Source organism: Hemicordylus capensis, chromosome 4 (genome assembly GCF_027244095.1).
Source record: "Hemicordylus capensis ecotype Gifberg chromosome 4, rHemCap1.1.pri, whole genome shotgun sequence".
NCBI classification, from domain to species: domain Eukaryota; kingdom Metazoa; phylum Chordata; class Lepidosauria; order Squamata; family Cordylidae; genus Hemicordylus; species Hemicordylus capensis.
In genome coordinates, this window is record NC_069660.1 from 301,174,529 (window position 1) to 301,191,337 (window position 16,809).

At 48.7% G+C, this 16,809-nt stretch overlaps 1 protein-coding gene across 3 annotated transcripts in view; it reads right to left on the bottom strand.

The window, feature by feature from the left end:
• HAS2 (hyaluronan synthase 2) overlaps window positions 1–16,809 on the bottom strand; it is a 49,384-nt gene that overhangs the window by 18,563 nt on the left and 14,012 nt on the right. For 2 of the 3 annotated variants that reach the window (XM_053242645.1, XM_053242643.1), the window contains exon 2: window positions 1,658–2,284. In XM_053242645.1, the coding sequence (XP_053098620.1) occupies window positions 1,658–2,284 (627 nt within the window). The remainder of the gene's footprint in view (window positions 1–1,657; window positions 2,285–16,809) is intronic. The other variant, XM_053242644.1, reaches the window with a different exon arrangement.

Below are 16,809 nucleotides of genomic sequence, written 5' to 3' on the forward strand. Positions count from 1 at the left end.
AGTGAACACTTTATGCTATAAAGTGAGCACTGTACCAGTGTACAGATCTGTACCTGTGGACACTGTACACTCATTGTATGGGTGTTGAACATAACGTGTGAAGTCTGTACCAGTTTACAGATAGATGAAATCCAAGTAACCCATAGACCTCATTGGAAGATTTGGGGACACACTTTTGATCCCAATACATTTACTACTGGACCAGGACATAACAGTGTCCATTGGCATCAAAATGGTTCTGGGTGGCTCCTTGGCCTACTTTAGAATCACTAGTCTCTGTCATTCACACTAGGGCAGCATTTTTCAAATTTCTCACAACCCATTTGAAAGCAATCACTTATCCCCACGAACCAGAAGAATAATTTTTGCACAGAAGAGTTTTCATAAAATCAAAGTTGGGCTATGGCATTTAAACTACTTAATGTTAAGTGGTACATCAGACAAACGGCATTATTTATAAAAGAAGATCAGGCTGAGTTTCACTTACCTAATGTGATGGGCCATTAAAAAAATCATTTAGAAGGGGACCCAGTGCCTAATATCTTGTGATCCGGTACTGGGTCACGACATCTATTTCAAAAGCCACTGTGATGGGGCCGAGGGAATCTTGAGTAGCCCAAGCCTGGAAAGCATTTGGGCTTCCCTGACATCTCCACTGCCCAGGCAGAGTTATTCAGGGACAACGGGGGTCACAGGGAAGGTGTGTTGGGGCAGAGGTCATAGTGACAGAGGACGTGCTTTGTATGCGGAAGGTGTCAGAAGGTGCCTATCCTAGGCATTTCCAAGTAAGACTGGGAAGGGCCCTAATCTGAAAGCCTGGAGATCCACTGCCAGTGAGTATAGGTACCCTGAGCTAGCTGGATATTGTAATCTGGACCTAGCAGCCTCAGGCTACCACAATGGGCCGATGGTTTGACTTGGTATATAAGGCAACTTCATAAGTGATGGTAATATCATGTGTAAGGCAAGTGACAACAGGAAGGGGATGGGGGTGTCACTCAAAAAGGTAAAGCTTTCCATCTAGAACAGGGCTGTACAACTCTGGTCCTCGGTGCTGTTGGAATACGACTCCCAACATCCCTGACTACTGGCCACTACGTCTGTGGATGATGGGATTTGTAGCCCAACAACAGCTGAAAGGCCAAAGTTGTGCAGCCCTGATGCAGAAAGTCCTATGCTCAGTTCCTGGCATTTTTAGGTAGAAAGAAAGTTAGAGAGCTACTCCCAGTCAGTACAGCAAATACCCATTTGGGTGGAGCAATGGCTTGACTCAGTATGAAGCCGTTTCCTGTATTCATGAGTGCCAGAGAGACTATTTGCTGTGAATCTGGATCCTGCACTGGTGTCTAGGTTATTTAGGCTTTGGAAAGCATCATGAATTCAATAATTATGACAGAGCAGAAGCAGGTTCCACCCATGTCTGTTTAGGCTCTCCTTGCCCCAGTGTGACACGCCATTGTGTACCATCTCACGGTCTTAGCTGTTTAAGAAGTTAACACTTTTCAACAGCTCCGCTGTTTTCCACGGAGAGTGAAAGGGGCACTCTGTTCACAGAGGACTAGGATGGCCTATGCAGCATCCAGCACAAAATGTACAAGACTTGCTTTCTTTGGAGGCATGTTTGACTTGGCAGCGAATGAGGGCTTTTAATACCTACCTGCACATAATCCACACTTCTCCCCAGTGCTTTGAATGCTGTATACATTACTTCTCTTTTTCCGCCCCATTTCTGCATGATGCAAACACTTTTGTTGGACAGGACCAGTTGAGTGACATGCTGCATGCTCTCTTTATGGGAGTCTTCAGTCTCGTCTGGGCCTTTCTGGTGAAAGTTATTCCTCCAGATGTAAGTAGCAGACTTATCCCTGCCCATGATTTCACTAAAAATGTCCATCATGTAAACGTCATCTTCCGAATTCCCATCAATCACCATAATCACCTTAATTCCGGGGTAGGTGAGCCTTTTCACGGAAAGTAAACATTTCCTTAAGTAGTCGGGATCCTCTTGGTAGGCAGCAATGCAAAGGGCAACAGTTTTGTTCAGCTTGATTGGCGTCTCAAGAGACCGTTTCATTTTCCTGTGTTCGAGAAAGGCAAACAGGCTTTGGATGATGAGGTGCGATGCTAGAATAGCGCCATAAAGTCCAAATGAAAAATAATAGTTGTCTGTTTGGATAAACTGGTAGCCGACAATGTAAGCAGCTGAGATTCCGAGCAGGAGAGACACCCCAAACAGTGTGGTTCCAAGTATTCTCAGGATACATATAAACCTTTCGCAATGCATCTGCAATAGACCAGGAAAGAGCATTGTAACTTTAGTACTGTTTCTCAGCAAAATCAATCATCTCCTAATAGTCTAGGGGAGCAGGCTTATAAACAGCCAGTGTGGTGTAGTGGTTGGACTGGGACCAGGGAGATCTGAGTTCAAATCCCCACTCAGCCATGAAACTTACCGGGTGACTCTGGGCCAGTCGCTTCTCTCTCAGCCTAACCTGCCTCATAGGGTTGTTGTGAAGATAAACATAACCCTGCACACTGTGCTGGGCTCTTCAGAGGAAGAGCAGGATATAGATACAAAAATAAATAAATCAAAGTTGCAGCCTGAAACACAGTTACAAGCTGTAAATTTTGATTTGAGGAAAAGTGGTTATAAGGATGTGAAAAGGGAAGCAATCTATTATCTCATCCTCCTATCTGTTTTTCCTCATATCAGAACTTACAATCTGAAGTGCTTGTAAATATGCCTCAGGCTGCAACTTTTATTTATTTATTTTTACATTTCTGTCCCACTCTTCCTCCAAAGAGCAGACCAGATGGCATAAAGTGGCCACTGGGTTATACAATTATGCACAAAATTACTGCAAGCATTGATTGAGGATCTGGTTACAGTTCTGCCCAACTGATACAAAATGCCAGCACCTACTGACTGACTTTGGCAACAGCAACAGGACAATCCATAATATTTTGAACTAGAAATCTAGTTTTCCACCAGGGTTAATTCAGTTTGAAAAATGAACCAAGCATGGCTGCAAGAAGTCCTATCCTTGATTCAGTAGTTATCCTAACTTGGGTTTTGTCAATAAACTTCATTTTGCAATTACTACTTAGTGTGTTCAGTATCTATAGATTAAGTGCCACCCTTCTGCTGAGCTATGAATTTGGGCAATTATCACCAAATTTCAATCACAGCAGAGTTATGAAGTCATTCTACATGTTAGAAAGTGGCATAAATGTCTGTTTGCAGCCACATGTACAGTACCACAGTACATGTGGCAGGGAATCCATGAACAATCCCAGATCCTTTCATGTCTACCGAGGACTTGATACTCAAGTCATTGTCTCTCCCTGTCTGTTTCCCATCGGATGGTCTGCTCCCCAACGTCAGCCCCATGCAAGTGCATGGGCTCCAAATAACCAGAGTGCGTTTCTGGATCAGCATCATGTGCCCTGCATTTCATTGTTTTCCTAGGTCAGTGTAGCCTGAATCACATAGGGTACAACTGGTGGACAACTGAAAGCAGCTGCAGAGAAGACTCAAAGCAGGCGAAAGTTCTGGATGCAGTTCTTATCTCCAGAACAGATGTGTGTTCAAAGTTCTATTGAACACATACGTATTTTATGTTGCACAAGCCAGAAAATCAAAAGAGCAGAACAAATCAATTTAAAAAACAAAAGACAACGACATTTCAACTAGATAATTATGAATACTCAATTTCCTATTCCAGGAATAAATAGGAGAGACACCATTAACTATGAAAGTAGTGTGTGTGTTTTTAGTTAGAATCATAGAATTTTAGAGTTGGAAAGTATCTTCGAGATCTTCTAGTCCAACTGCCTGCTCAGTGCTGGAAACTACAACAGCATCCTGGACAGATCCAGGCTGCCCAGTCCTTGTTTGAAAACCTTAGAGAAGACGAGTCTATCCCTGCACAAGACAGACTGTTCCATTGTCAGAAAGCTCTTAAAATTAATTCCAGTGTTATACATCATGATCAGGTATCAATGTCCCCTTAATCATTGTTATGACACTCAAAGTTTTAGATCACTGCCCCTGTAAAATGTTGGCCTGTACCCCCAGAACTTCTTCACAATGATGAGCCCTCCGGTATCAATCTCGAACCAGGATGGTCTGTCCAGAAAGTCTTAGAATCTGTGAATCTGATAGAGGTAAGGAGTTTGAATTGGGAGACGGAACAGACCCATTCAATGGTGCCACAAAGCACAGCTTCCATCTAGGGTGCTGCTCCTTTGAATAACCTTTCAACTTCAGTTGAAGGGCATCCAGCAGGATGCTTCTTGCAGATAAAAGGACTCAGGCTCAAATTACACATGACACCAGCAGACCCATCTGTTTAAACTCAGGCCTGCTCCCTCTCGCCTGTGGCTGACTTGCCTTCCTGTGGTCTCTCTCGTGTCACATTTTAAGGCAGTTCACACACAGTCAAAAACTGGGTAGAATACTTGCTTCAGGAGCAATTTCCAGTTGTGTGTGAGCAAACAACTGGGTAGGAGGCAGGAGAGTGGTCATGTGAGTGACAGGAGCTGGGGAGGACAGATTTTTCTCCTGTCTCATTAAACAGCTGAGCACTGGAGCTGGATAGGACAGTGCCCCTCTACTCAGCTCCTCTTGCACATAATCCTGCCTCCCTCTTCCTGCCTAGTTGTTTGCTCCACATATGATAGAAAAATCAGGAGCGTGCAGAACTCCCAAAGTTTATGGTTATGAGAACAAGCTTTCTCTCCTGGTGAGGGTACAATACCAAAAACGAACTCACCTTGGAGAAAAGTGCCGAGGGAGAAGGACTGCAGTGAGGTAAGGAGTGGGCAGGGAAAGTTTAGCTCTGCCTGTGGACCCCTTGTTCTTATAAAAAGACCACACTCATCCACCCAGCTTTCTTTGTGATTGCAGCAAATCCAGGTTTAAATACATGGATCTGCCCCCATCATGTCAAATTTGGCCCTCCAATGGCCAAATATTTGGACTGTGTTGATGTCATCTCTTAGGAGCTTTCTCAGGTCTTGCAGACCCTGATCGCCCAGGGGTTCTCACACTTGGTCTCTCAGATATTGTTAGACTACAGGTCCTATCATCCCCAGCCATTTGACTGGGGATGTTGGGCACTGTGGTCCAACAACATATGGCCCAAGTTTGAGAACCCCTGCAACAGGCAGCTGCTTGTAACTGGCTCTGCTACTGAAGACTTGTTCTTACATCCTCATCCTAGAACTGGTGGGTCCCAATCCATCCACACTATTGCAAGTGCCGGGGTCGGGCGGGGGGATCACCATCTGTTTTTGACAGTCTTCACAACACTAATGCAAATTGCCTGTATAACTATTATTCAGAAGTGGCACGCACTGCGGACAGTCAGTCTTCCCTTTCCCATCCACCTGCTGCTGTCTGGGGATAATTGTAGTCTATCATGCAGGCTTGTTATAAGGATGATTGAGATAATATTCATGCAGAATATTTGCTGCTCCATTTTAGATATATTATATAAACATACTTGCCAACATGTCCCTATTTTCCCATTCACCTGGATGGGGAAGTAGGGACATGTTGGCAGGTATGTATAAATAATGGCTGACACAGGGACTGAAGTGGGTAGGAAGTCCCGCCCCCTCAGCCTCGCCACTCACAGTTACAGTGGCCTTTGTCTGCATAGGGAAACACCGTAACCATGGTGGCCTGCACTTCCGTGATTGGCAGCCTGGGGCGATCCAGGCTGCCGATCACAGAAGCATCACCATCGGGGTTGCAGCATTCCCTTATGCAACCACCACTGTAACCTGAGCGGCAAGGTCAAGGTGGGCGAGTGGCACACAGGGGTGGGACGTCCGGCCCATTTTGGTGACTGAGGAAATGTTTGGATGCTTCCCCCTGCCCAACAATGGCTGCATAGAGCTCTTATACTCTAGAGCATATATGGACTGGGGAAAGAGGTTTCATCACAGCAGAAGAGACACCACAGGTTGGGCGAGTGCATCCTGTGGTACCAGTGAAGCGCTAGTCTGCATGCAAGCTTCTGCCTTTTGCAGAACTAGCTCAATATCCTTACACTAGTGCAACGTTCATTTGGGTGTCAGCCATTGCATTATACACCTTCCCTTATGTGCTTTAAAGTACACTTCCGTGGTTTTTAGATAGAACTATCAAGAATAATATCTTTTTTAGATCATAGTGGGGACAGGAGTCCCCGAAACGTCACATTTTTGTAAAGATCTAAGAGCCATACAATTAGGGTAGCCATCTGTAGGCTTTTGACCTGGATTCTGGACTACTTTTAACCCCCTCCAACTATTTCCATGTTGGGGGGGTTGGGGTTGGGAGGCCAGGCCATCCTGATGCCAGCCAGCCTAGTTCTCCTCCCAGCATGGCAGTGGCTGCTGCTGAGCTACTCACATTTGTGATTTAATTTTGACTAGTGCTGGGCCACCAGCCAATTAGAGGCCCTCCAGTGCACATGGGAGCCCTGCTCCTCCTCCCACCCAACCCGAACCAGCAGCTTCAGGGCTGCGCTTGGTGCACCAAGCACTAGTGTGGCCCCTCCTCCCCCCTTCTCTGGTTAATAGCAGAACTTTCCCTCGGCAACCTCCTCCTCTACAGGCAACGCTCTCATGCACCCAAGGGGGAATTTGCTGCTCCATATATCCAGGCAATGCCTGGAGGCCAACTAGGGAAACACTGGAACAGGGAATAGATCCTGACTCAGGAAATAGATCCTCAGGCAGCAGGGCAAGTGCTCAGAGAGGTGGCCATCAAGAAGCATGGCAGGCATTGTGGTTCCTGGGTGGGTCTGGGCCACCCTCTCTATTATTGTGGTTCCAGAAACAGCACAAAACCATGGTTATGGCAGTGTCTGCATTCGTACGTAACGCTGCCACCCCCAAGCCTCAGGTTGTTGTGAAACTTATTACAAACTGAAGGTTCAAATTGGAGTTTGGCGAGGAAAACAGACCATGGTTTCACACATTTCGACGTACAGGAATTCCAGCCTCTGCCCCATTTAGCTGCTGGGCGAATGGGGCCACAATATTTTCCAGTTTCAAGCCTAAGTTTGCTAGTTAAAACTTGAAATGCAAAGCAACTTCATCAGTCACATCATTCCATGTTACTTATACAAATATTAGAAAGACTTTTTTTTTTTTTAAGGTGGTGACAGACTATATATAGTCTGAGTCCTTTCAGAACTTGAAATAGAATCTGACAACTTTTGGCATTCTGAGCTTGGCAGTCTCTGGAATCTGCACAATGCTAAACTCCAGGTTATGCATGATCTAACAAGAATGCAAGATTGAACAAGTGCACAAAATGCTAAGACACACAGCAATGAACAAAGTATAAAATAAAAGATGTGTTGGGGGGGGGGCTTTAAAGGCCAGAGAGATCTGCAGCCCAGTCCTATAGGTGGTGACTCAGAAATTAATCCAACTATGTTCATTGGTGCTTACTCCACTTAGTTCTGGTCCACACAATCAGTTTAATGTTAGTTTAATGCGAATCTAGTGATTCTCAAGAAGTGCAAGCTCCCACAGCGTGCTGTGTGAACTCAGGGGGAAATTGGTGATGTTGGCTTGCCGGTGTACAAATCTGACATAAAGCAAGATTGGTAATCTGGCACTTGACACTGGTTTGCCAATCTTGGTTTCAGGTTAGTTTCACATGCTGCCAAACCAAAATAGCTGATTTTTCCTGAGTTTACAGGACATGTTCTGTGCAGAGGCGACCATACCCACCACTCACATGCTGCATTTCCCCCAGCGCTTGTGGGGCTCCTTTACAGAAAACAGAGCTCTCTCAAGCCCCAGCACCATCTTGAAAGATGTGCACAGAGCACAGGGAAACACAGTCCCTCCCAACTCACTCCCCATATAGTTGTGGGGGTGGGGGGGAAGGCCGACACTTCCCAGCAGTCAATGTGCACCTTCTAATATGGCACGGGAGCCTGACAGGGCTGTTTCTCTTGAAGCCCCACCGACCACTGGCAAAAGCGTGGCACTCACATAGTGGGAATGGCTTTCATACTGAAAGGGGGGGGTTGCCAAAGGGCCCCCCGCTTAAAAATTGTGAAGATCATTGAGCTAACATATGCATCTCAAGATGAACATTGGGCTTGCGCTCATGTGCAGAGCTGCACAACTTTAAACAGAAGCCCCTGTTAATACAGCCAAACGGATCTCTACTCTTTCCCGACCTTTCCCCATGATTCATATTTTCCTTGCATTTATCAGTGCCTGCATATAGGCTGATAATATTCAGCACACCATCTGTTGGCCACATCTGATTTTGGAACTACACCCTCTGACATCATATGTGCTTCAGGACCATCCCTTTGAAAGGCTGGGAAAAAGAGATCCGACTTAACTATAGTCGTGCAGCACTCATCATCCAATGTTTACATTTCTGTCTGAAAACTTGGAGCCTTTGTGGGGGAAATGCATCCTTGTAACTTAGACATGCAAAAACAGCTGCCCACCAATGCAGGAAAACCATCACCCGGCCGATCACAGAGACAGGAATTATAAAGAGACAAGCTTCCTTTCAGAGACATGTGTGTGTTTTAAAACATTTATTGCTTGAGCGACAAAAGCTCATTCCAGATTCTGTAACTGAGAAATTCTTAAAGATCTAAACCTATGTCTGGCAGAATCTACAGTCACACCCTCAATTTGTGGCCAACAGTTTGATATTTCAAGGCTGTTGTTCCCACATCCAAATTTGTCCCCCAAATATGGAGAGCTGGTCTTGTGGCAGCAAGCATGACTTGTCACCTTAGCTAAGCAGGGTCCGCCCTGGTTGCATACAAATGGGAGACTTGATGTGTGAGCACTGTAAGCTGTTCCCCTCTGGGGATGGAGCTGCTCTGGGAAGAGCATCTAGGTTCCAAGTTCCCTCTCTGGTATCTCCAAGATAGGGCTGAGAGAGATCCCTGCCTGCAGCCTTGAAGAAACTGCTGCCAGTCTGTGCAGACAATACTGAGCTAGATGGACCAATGGTCTGACTCAGTATATGGCAGCTTCCTATGTTCCTACTCAGGCAAAACTAGATGTGACTGTGAGCACTTCCTTTGCTCATGGAATTTGCACACACAAAATCAAGCCAAAGTGGGATTGCAGCCCTGCTGCAGTCCTCATTTGGATCAGGGCCTCCCACGGCTGCTACTTGCCCCAAGAAAGAAGCTGCCCTTGTACCAAAACATTCCAAAAATGCTGAGCCACAGAGTGTGCTTTAAGTCAGATCTAGTGTCCCCCTCGGTGATCAGAGGAGGAGTACTGAATGTGTGAACTGATTCTGCAGAAGAGCCTTGTGTTTGAGGCAAAGGATAGGAAAAGCCTATCTTGGGTGTGGCATCTGTGGTCAGTACAATTTGTACATCACTTGATCTTGCAATCATGAAAGCCACTTGATCTTGCAGTCATGAAAGCCTATCTCACACACAGCCTGGAGAAGCTTGCCAGGTGCCAGCAGATAAGTTTATGGACTCACAAACCCATAATCTGATTCAGACTGTTTTGGAGGCCAGGCCAGCCGCATGGGACGGCAGCCTGACCCAACCCAGATTCAACTAATCTCCTATGAAGTGGGTGGGGGCGGGATTCAAAGCACAACGGAGGCAGACCCTGGTTGATAGCCTCCCCCCAAAAAACTGCTGTTTAAAGCACTGCATTCTCCCAGGCGTTTTCCAGATTAGACCCTACAGCAGGGTCACTGCTAAGCGTGCTTCCCATACTTCCTGTGCTGTGACACCACAGCCAGCAGGGTGCCGCTCACATTTCTGACAGAAACCTTGCATGTCTGTTGCAAAGAAGTCGCTGTATTTTCCCATTTCAGGGCGGTTACAATGCTGTTTCGGTGTTGTAAGTGCTGTGGTGTGGATGGGGTAATCTGCGCAGATATAACCGTTGCCACTGCACCCACCCTGGCCAGTGCCCATGCAGCTGCTCCTCCACCCCCGCAAGAAAAAGTGGCCACACGCCTGTGGTGGGGAGACCGCTCTGCCTGTGGTGACGAAGGTCCGGCGCTCCCTTCTCTGCCTGCCAGTTTGCCAGAGAAGCCCCGCCGAAGCTTGGTGGTGGTTGGGGGCACCAGGCAGGGGAGCTGGGCTCAGAGCCCAGCCCAGCCTGGCTCTCCTGAACGTCTCTGGAGAAAACACCCACCTCCTTCCTTTGAGTCCACAAGGGCACTTCACTGGGCAGCTGGAGGGCGAGTCTGCAGGTCTGCCTTTCGGGTCTGAGATGGCACCAAGATTGACTCGCAGGAGGGAGGAGGAAGAGGAGGCCATTGCCTCCCAGTTTCATGGGGCGTGTAAAAGGGAATGAGGGGACAGCTATGTCCAGATGGCTGCGAGAGGCGTAGGATGCTGGCGGCCGCTAGGAAACCCTCCCGCCTGCTGCGGAGACGCCTCCCGCTGGACAGTTAAGATGCACACCCCAAACAGGGTATGCGGGGGGAGGGCTTGTCCTCACCACTCCCCTCCTCCTCGCGAGGAGGAGCGATGTCTGGAGAAAGGCGGCAGCGCGTGGACTCCAGAAGCCGCTCAGTGTGGCAAGGGGTCAGCCACCTGCCTGGCAAGTGCCTGTGGGGCTGCTTGCCGGCCACCCATGCCTCACTGCCGGGGTGCCTCAAAGCTGCACACGTCTGGGACCTGGCAGGGGGGGCGAGGTAGAAGGTGGGCTCCCTATACACACACACACACACACACACACACACACACACACACACACACACACACACAGAGTCCCTCCAACTGCTTCAGGGGGAGTTTCCTCAGAATCCCTTTTTTTAATTGTTTGCTGGGGTTTGTGCAATTCTCAGCTTTCATTTGCTCCCTACATCACGTTCCCCGCCTCCTCTGCGACCTCATCGGGCCAAAATGGGGCACAGAGAGAACACAAGTATGGGCAGTTCCTGCTGGGGAAACACATCATTCCACGGACTACGCAACCAACGGCTTCCACCGCTTCCTTTACGTTCCGAATGCGATCCTGCCAAGCCGAAGCACTTTACACCGCCCCAATCGCTGTAGAGCGCCTGATCTGGAAAACACCCTAGTGGGGTTTACTTGCTTCCAGTCATGGAATCCCCTAGGAGCAAAGGAGCTAAACATGCAGTTGGGGAACAGATCAGGAGAAGGGCTGAGCACTCCTTCCTGCCAGCCCATGCTGTGCTTTAAACTCACCCCTTGAGCTCATTTGGGCAGAGGACCTGATTCTGCACACAGCAGTTCCATGACCACATCCGGTTTGGCCCTAGGAACCTCTGTAACTCTAGAGCAGGAAAAGACAATCCTGGCTCTCCAACAGTTGTTGAACTAGATCTCTCATCATCCCCAGACACAATATGTGGCTTGGAATGATGGAAGTTGTAGTTCAACAACAGCTGGAGAGCCAAGCTTAGGAACATAGGAAGCTGCCTTGCACTGAATCAGGCCATTAGGGAAGTGCACGAAACCGGCCAGGCCAGTTCGGTTCGAATTTGGGCTGGGTTCAAACTGACCCAGCCTGGCATGGTTTTGGCACCAGTTGAACCGGACCCGCGATCATGCAAATGGCTTTTGTGCATGCACGGAGGTAACTAAAATGGCTCCCACACATGCTCAGAGGCCCAAACTGGGAGAAAGACAGCCCAAACCAGACTGCTGCTGGCCCTGGCTACTCTGGGGGAGGCCAGTGGGGATGGAGGGGGGATTGGCTGCCCCTACTACCCTCCCACAACCACGGCTGCCACAGCTGCGGATTATACTTGTAAGCACTAAATTACTCCCCTCTAACCCCAGGGTGGTTTAGGAAGCCACCCTGCCCCTTTACTGGTAAAGGGAAATCCTCACTGGATTCCTCTTTACCAACAGAGCTCCAAGCTGGGCCTGGTTCAAACTCAGACTGACTGGGGCCAGTCCGGATCAACCACAAACTTGTCAAATTGGGCCGGTTCGACGTCAAGCCCGGCTCATTCCGAGCCGGTTTGAACACCCCTACAGACGATTGGTCCATCTCACTCAGTATTGTCTACACAGACCGGCAGTGGCTTCTCCAAGGCTGCAGACAGGAGTCTCAGCCCTATCTGGAGATGCCAGGGAGGGAACTTGGAACCTTCTGCATGCAAGCTTGCAGATGCTCTTCCCAGAGCGGCCGCATCCCCTAAGGGGAATATCTCAGCCTACCTCTGCTCGAGTAATTTTATTCTGCAAGCACGTGCGTGATCTACAAGAGCATTCATCTATTTCCAATTTTCTCCCCTGTGACTGAACTGAAGGTGGCATACCTAAGCTTCCTAGATGGTCTCCCACCCAGGCCCTGGACCTGCTTATCTTTGGCAAGGTGACTGCCTCACCTGCCTTATACACCTTCACCACACTACTGTGGCTGATTGTGTCAATGGGAAACGGTCAGCATGTCCTTTGACTATTATCTGATATTTGGCTCAGGTAATCTTGCTTATAAGCAGCTTCAACAGACCATGGAACAATAAGGAATGGCTTTTTGCTCGGTGGCAGAGAACATTCTTTCCACGCAGAAGGTTCCGTCCTGGGTATCTACACATACAAGGCTGGGGAAGGGTGCTCTGCCGGAAACCTCAAAGGCCTGCTGCGAGCCAGGACAGGTTCAACGGGCCGAGGATTTGGCAACTCCATGCACCCCCGGGGCAGCTGAACAGAGTCAAAACGTGTCTGCGTACAGGCAAATGAGATGAATGTGGCAAACAGCATAGTGTGAAGAGGCATTTTATAGATATGGAACAGAGGAAGCTGCCTTATGCCAAGTCAGGCCATGGGTCCATCTAATTCAGTGTTGCCTGCACCAGGAGGAGGCGGCCTTGGTGGTGCTAGGGGCGCACCAAGGTAACTTGGGCGGCCAGACCGCCCAGCCGTGAGCCCCCCTGCTCCGCGCGAGGCTTGCGGCGATCTCTAAACTGTGCAGGCACGCCTCACCGTTGCTTCAAGACGCTGGCCCGAACGGATGCTCTCAGCGCCGTTGCTCCTCTCACCTCGCCGCCGCTGGGGGAGGGGGGGAGAAGGGAGAAGGACTGCTCCGTTCCCCCCCCCCCGCCACCCTTCGGCTGCGGTAAGAGTTTTTAAACAAAAAAACCCCAGAGTTTTGGCGAGGTGGGCGCAGGGTGGCTCAGCTGCCAGAGGTTTCTGGCCCCGGCCATTTGGAGGCTCCCCCGGACCTTGGAGGACCGGACCGGGTCCCCAAGGTCCGGGGGTTAGCGCACCTCTGCTTGGCGCTCCAGCTCCTGTTGAACTACAACTCCCCCCATTCCCAGCCACATTAAACTGGCTCTCGAAGGTTTCAGCCTTTCCAAGCCGCACCTGGAGATGCCAAGGAGTGAACCTGGAACCTTCTGCATGTAAGCAGATGGCTGTTCTCACGTGCAGCCTAACCCAGGCTTGGGGTTGCGCAGACCGCGTTAAGCTGCGTGTAAGAACCACCAGGATCGGGCCCAATCCCGGTGGGGCAGCGCCACCTAGTCCAGCTTTTAAGCCCAGCTGTTAGCCAAGGTTAAGGGAGCGAATGCTCCCTTACCCCAGGGCTACCTGTTCATGTGCGAGCACGGGCTGCTTCCAGCCTGGCTGCACACTAGAGTCTCCATCCCTTGAGGGAATCCCCTGCTGCAGCGCACATGCATCGTGCATTGTGCGACTCAAGGAGGCGGGGCCTCAGATCAATCCGCCCTGCTCCACACTGCATGGAGCAGGACTGCCCGTGAGGGAGCGCGTTTCATGCTCCTACCAAGCAACTACTGATTGTCTGGGGGTGGGGGGAGACAAAGTTTGGGAAGGCTGCCCACCTGGTAGGTTGTGTGAATGGCCTTGCTCTGTCATACAGCAGAAAGCAGCCACTCACCCATCCAAATGCAAACCAGGATGGACCCTGCTTAGCAAAGAGGACAATTCGTGCTCACAGTCACATTTGTTATTTTCAAGATATCTGGGAGCAGGCCCTTGCACCCTTCTGAATTTCCTGCCCTCCAGAGTGTCTTAGCCCCTTTCCACCCTCCAGAGTGTCTTAACCCCTTTCCACTGAAATGGCATCCCTGGACAGAGAGAGAGACCCTAGACATGGGGGACATAATAGAGAGGTTTCAGATGCAAGACAGAAGGATGGAAAAATGAGAACACACTCCTGATTCCTCTTCTGGTGCTTCTTGGGTAATATCCAAAGCAGGACTTCACAACATAGTGAGATTTTGGGCTCCAGCTCACACATCTGCCCAGGGATGAGATACATGTTGGATGCAATTTCCAACGCTTCTTTAAGCTCAGTCCTTCTTGCATTAGTTTTAGATGTAAGGCTTTGAGAAAGGAGCTTTTCAAACTGAATTTTGCAAAGCACACAATACATTCTAATGGCATTCCACAGACTAGCAATGAAGATGGAGGGGAATCCAAAACCTGTGTGAGTCAAAAGGTTATTAGTTTGAGCCAAATGGTCATGTGAAAAGGCCCCTATAGTCGATTAAGCCCATAGTTTCAAATGAATCAAACCAGCATGACAGATGCAATTTTGGCTGCCTTGAACTCAGCGGGAGCTTTGCCACTTACTTAACACAGAGCGCAATCTGTGGGAAATCTTTTTTTCTTTAGTAGGTTTTTCATCCAAGTCCTCAAAACTGCGGGACTTGATAGGAGTTTAGCCAAAGACTATAGGCTTCCCAACAATGTGATAATTAAATCATTCCTGCCACTTTGGGCTGCCATGAAGTAACCATTGATTAGGACTTTTATGAAATGTAAATCAAATTGCATATAAAATGGCACGTGGAATTAGTTTGCACAAAATGTATGTTGAAAGCTCCCTCATGTTCAAGCACTTGATCTCACTCTAACTAACCATATGAAGGATGTGTAGAAGACTGTAGAAGTTGATTAGCAAGGATCCATTTAGCCCAGCCTTCTGTCTCCAACAGTAGACAAGCCAGATGCCTCTGGAAATGCACAAACAAGACAGGAAAATAATGGCCAGCCCATATTATTTATCCAAAACAGGATTAGTCATATCACCTTTCTGCATGGAGGTTTCATGCATACGTAAGAGAGCTATCCTACCAAAAAAAAAAGAAAAAAAGCTATTGAAGTTAGTGGTCATGAATTCCACTAATCAACTTCACTAGATGTCCTCAACTGGTAACATTAAGAGAAGAGTATGAATGTTCTCTGTGTATCTTTATAATGTCCACAATCCAGTTTACACGTGTGTGCACACACACACACACACACACACACACACAGTGCTCTCGCAATCATGGCAATCCCAGTTAAAGAGTTAACCAGGATTGCTGAGCCCTGTGGAGCAGATTGTGAGAACCCAGAATTTCTGGGCAATCATGGGCATACCACAGTCATTAAACCACTTTTAACCAAGATAAGAACATAACAGCCTTACTGGATCAGGCCCAAGGCCCACCTAGTCCAGCATCCTGTTTCCCGTAGTGGGAAGCCTGCAGACAAGAGATGAAGGCATGTCCCTTCTCTTGCTGTTGTGTTGCTCCCACAGCAGCTGGTGTTCAAAAGCATCTTGTGGTAGCAAGCATGACTTGCCCCCTTAGCTAAGCAGGGTCCACCCTGGTTGCATATGAAGAGACTAGAAGTGTGAGCACTGTAAGATACTCCCCCTCAGTGGATGGAGCTGCTCTGGGAAGAGCAGAAGGTTTCAAGTTCCCTCCCTGGCATCTCCAAGATAGGGCTGAGAGAGACTCCTGCCTGCAGACTTGGAGAAGCCACTGCCGGTCTGTGAAGACAATACTGAACTAGATAGACCAGTGGTCTGACTCAGTATATGGCAGCTTCCTATGTTCCTAAGATAGTCTATAGCCATCAAGACTAGTAGCCAGTGTCCTCCAGACTAGTAAGTATCTTGTCCCCCATGATAGATCCAGTCCTTCAGAATCTTATCCTGGTTATCTATCCTAGTTAAATGCAGTTTAACCACAGTGGTATGACCAGGATTGCCTGGCAAATGTGCGTTCTCACAACCATCTCTGTGGGACTCTTTATAACCAGGAACACCACGAGGCTGTTCTCATGCACAGCCAAGCCTGGCTGGGCTTGGCTGCGTGTGAGAACCGTTGGGATTGTGCCTGATCCCAGCGGTGCTTCGGCAACAAACCCACCTGCGGAACCAGCCTCTGAAACCCGATTAAGGGTGGGAGTGCTCCCTTAGCCCTGGTTTTTTAATCATGTGTAGCGCTGGCTGCTTTTAGTCAGCGGTGTAGTAGTGACAGGCACCCGCCCCTGGCTGCAGGGATCCTCACAATGCACTGTGCACTCATGCGGAACATTAAGGGATTTCCGGGGGCCGGGACGACGCATCCCAGCCCCTGACCCTCCGGCCTACCAGAGCCAGCAAACACAAAAGTCTGGGCGTGTGATTCACGCACCCAGCAATGGAGCACTGATCATCTGCAAGGACAGGAAGCACAAATCACTGGTAGTCCCAAGCTGTGCAACAGCATGAATAGATCATAGCAATATGCACTGAGCACCAGGGGCGTGACTATAACAGGGAAAGGGGAGACAGTTGTTTGGGGCCCACTGCCTTGGGGGGCCCCCAGAGGCAAGTCACATGACTGACTGCCCCAGCTGCGCACCTGCCCAGGCTTCCTTCAGTTGTATCCATCCTCCAAAACTGATGTGAGTGTTCAGACCTGGAGCTACCAGAACAGCATGTCTTTCTCTAGTACCATTAAATCACTTGCATCGTCCACTGTTTACAAAACCTTCAATTTTACTATGATTTTTGTTACCACTGTTCAGCCTCATTTAAGATTTTTTTACTTCATGAACTGAGCTTCAGTGAGGGGGGCGGCAT